Source organism: Chenopodium album, chromosome 15 (genome assembly GCF_948465745.1).
Source record: "Chenopodium album chromosome 15, dcCheAlbu1.1, whole genome shotgun sequence".
Classification (NCBI taxonomy): domain Eukaryota; kingdom Viridiplantae; phylum Streptophyta; class Magnoliopsida; order Caryophyllales; family Amaranthaceae; genus Chenopodium; species Chenopodium album.
In genome coordinates this window covers 6,196,146-6,199,543 of record NC_137848.1, presented here as the reverse complement: position 1 = coordinate 6,199,543, position 3,398 = coordinate 6,196,146, and the positions used below count along the sequence as shown (strand labels likewise).

General features: G+C 31.6%; 1 protein-coding gene across 1 annotated transcript; it reads right to left on the bottom strand.

Annotated features, from left to right (window-relative positions):
* LOC145580670 (protein FAR1-RELATED SEQUENCE 11-like) lies at positions 1-2,872 on the bottom strand. The gene is made up of 5 exons (XM_081637796.1): positions 1,982-2,872; positions 1,308-1,748; positions 831-1,225; positions 467-794; positions 1-369 (listed from the first exon to the last, which is right to left on the bottom strand). Exons 1-4 carry the CDS (start codon positions 2,870-2,872, stop codon positions 467-469), a joined length of 2,055 nt encoding a protein of 684 aa, XP_081493922.1. The 3' UTR covers positions 1-369.
* Positions 2,873-3,398: the final 526 nt, after the last annotated feature.

Sequence of the window (3,398 nt, the reverse complement as noted above, 5' to 3'; positions counted from 1 at the left end):
TTTCATAGATTTAATGTTTGTTTTCTTATTCCAATGGAATCTAACATTATTATTGAATTAAAAAAAATAATCATTTAATGTAGTGTTGTTGATAGAATAAATTGTCATGACACTACATTTAATAATGCATTGAAACTAAGTATTTTTGGAAGACAATAAAAAACCACTAACATAATATTGTAAAACTGATTATAAACTCCACATAATTTGTTTTCCACTTTCTTAAAAAAAAAAAAACAAATCTGGTTTAATCCCCGGCTACAACCGTCCAAAAAAACAATATAAAAAACAAAGTTCCGTCTTCATGACACATCTTGATGTCCAAAATTTTTGTAGACGTCTTTTGTCATAATTTTTCAATGAGACCACCTGTCAAAGAACAAAAGAGAAATCTCTACATTATAAAAGAAGAATAATAGGTAAAAAACAATCTGAAAATTTTTAAAAGTAAAGAAATATGGCATACCTAAAACTTCAAAGTAAAAATAGGATTTAATCCTAAATCAGCTGCCATCTTCTTTTGTTTTTTTTGTGTTGCAGAAGAAGTACCTTCATTCGTATCATTCAAAGAAAATATATTTTCCTTATTAGGACAGGTTGGTTTAGTATGACCGGGTTGCTTGCATATAGAACAACATTTAGTTTTCTTCTTTCCGGACTCTTTTCCACCCCTCTCACGCTTCTTTGGTGGACGTCCCTTTGTTTTGGATTTAGGGGGACACAGTACATCATCTCCACCGACTCCAATGTCATTGTGTAAAGTTTCGGATTCTTCCTCCAATATCATGGCTTCACTTATTATTTCTTGATTTTCAACTGTAGGTTGCAACCTATCACAATGCCATCGTAGAGGTAGGTAGGAGGAAGGGATCTTGAAACAATCATTATGCAACAACACTCGAAATATATGACGACAAATTATACCCCAAAATTCGAAATTTTTGCAACTGCATGACATTGTTATTCCATCCAAAAAAACTCTACGATTTATACCCTTTTCCCCTTCATAATATCTTACGGTACATACATTACCTTCTATTTGGATTATAGAATATTGACTTGCTTTTATTAATTCATCTTGGAACTTTTTGAAAGCAAATGAAGTGAAGACTTCAAAAGCCTGACCTTCCAATGGTGACTTTGTTTTCATGCTAATGGGTCTGAGAGTAGCAACCATATTGTTATGTGATTGTCCTTGGCAAATTTCTTGAACAGCAAGGGCTACCTAAAAATGACAAGTTGTAACATGAACATTAGAAATAGTTAAAATAGTATTGAAATATAATTTAAAGAAGAAGAATATGAACCTGTTTCACAAAGTCTGTCAAAGATACATGAGAGGAAACAAATCTCTTAATAAAAGCGTTTATGCTCTCTGATCTTCCGGTGGTTATCATGCCTCCAAAAAAATAATCTCTAAGATAAGTCGGGGCCCAAAAATATCTCACATTATACAAGCCTTGAACATGTTTATTCTCTTGCAAATTATACTTCGCAATCATCAAAGTCCAACTACGCTCAAATTCTTCCGTGATAGTCATCTTATAAAGATTGTAAAAATCAGCACACCATTTTTGATAATTCTCTCGTAAAAGTGTTGCAAACCAACAACTGAATTTCGATGTGATATGCCATATACAATAACTATGTTTTGTGGTTGCCATTTCATTTTCAATTGCTTTAGACATCCAAGGATCTTGATCAGTGATGATAGTCTTTGGGGCACTCTTCATTATACGAACAAAAGTCTATTTTACACATGATAAAAAATATAATTGAAGTCAAATAAGTAATACTATTTGTCAATATGAACTACAGAGTATAAGATAGACATTGGCAAAATAATACATAGATAGACATTATTATCTTTAAGCAATTATACATGCAAATAATATATACAGATAAATCCAAGTTATTATACCAGCTTAACAATAATAATTAAGATTGTAAGCTAATTAAACTACATATATTAAGTTCATACCTTCATTAACCATGAAAAAGTAGAAGTTGTTTCATTGCGGAGGAGTGCACACCCAAATAAAATAGTGCTTCCATGATTATCCACTCCAACAAAAATTCCACAAGGCATGTCATATGCATTAACTTTGTAAGTGGTGTCAAACACGACTACATCACCATATTTTTGATACCAATCAAAACTTTCAGCCGAACACCAAAATATGTTTTCTAACCTCCTTTCTCCATCAACTGTATAAGCATATTGAAACTTATTATTTTCCTCATTGGCATATTTCATATACTCTAAAAGACTCTTGGAATCATTAGCTCCAAGCAACCTCTTAACTCGACCAAACAAATTGCGAACATCTTTCTGAATAAATGGTAGTTCACCATGTCCAACATTTTTTTCTAGCTCCAAGACTCGTATTATCTGTCTAACTGATAGTCCTACCTCTTTTAATAACAAAATTTTCTTCTCATCTTCACCACTAATGTTCCTGTTTGACGGGAGAAAACGCATCGCTTCGGGTGGCAACATTACATGATTGTGTTGCTTGGAATACTTAGTGACATGCCATTCTTCTGGAAATATATCAAAGCATTTTTTCAATGTAATTCGCATATGAGCTTTGCAATCACATTTTGATGATTCCTTATTTCTTTGAGGTTTAGAAAAATCAACTACCTTCAAAGGTTTTTTCCCTCCACAATGACAGTAAAAATCACGTCTGATAGTCCTACCATGCCTAGTGTCCGAACGATCTTTACGAACAACAAAACCATGTTGTTTAGCATACTTGTTATAAAAGATGTATGCCTCTTCTTGACTCTCAAAGGTTTGGCCAATAAAAGGTTCATCATCATTATTTTCCTCTTCAATCAAAGGTTCGTTCAAATCAACATCAAGCATTGTAAATTCTGTAAACATGAAAATAAGTAGTCTTTTATTAAAAAAAAAGCTTATTGCATATTAATTAGAAAAATCTCAAACAAAAGCTACAGAATCTTCTTAAAAATCATCACAATAGCATACATAGTATATAGGAAAGTATATATTACTACCCAAAATTTTACAGTACTACCCAAATTGATAAACCTTATAAAATTCGTCAAAAAAATTAGGGCAAATTTCATGTTATCACATGGGTATTATTCAATATGGCAGAAGTTAATTCAATGTGTATTTTCATTAAAATTCAACTCTCAAATCAATCACTTCTCATCCAAACCTCATAATATGGATTTCATTGAATTGGGATTATACAGAAACAAATTCAAACAAATTCTATAACCTTGAGTTATACAATTATGCAAAAGAAGATTAAAAAAAATAAAAAAAAATTAGACTTTTGGCAAAAGTAATACCTTGAATTGAAGGGGAAACACGAGCAGTTGTCGAAACACCATAGATAAAATGTTATGCGGTATTGTTTTGT

Coding starts and splice junctions, on each gene's coding strand:
- LOC145580670 (XM_081637796.1), bottom strand. CDS start 2,872: ATGCTTGATGTTGATTTGAACGAACCTTTGATTGAAGAGGAAAATAAT. Junction 1,749..1,981: donor CTTTTTCATGGTTAATGAAG/GTATGAACTTAA, acceptor TGTGTAAAATAG/ACTTTTGTTCGTATAATGAA. Junction 795..830: donor CTACGATGGCATTGTGATAG/GTTGCAACCTAC, acceptor AGAAATAATAAG/TGAAGCCATGATATTGGAGG.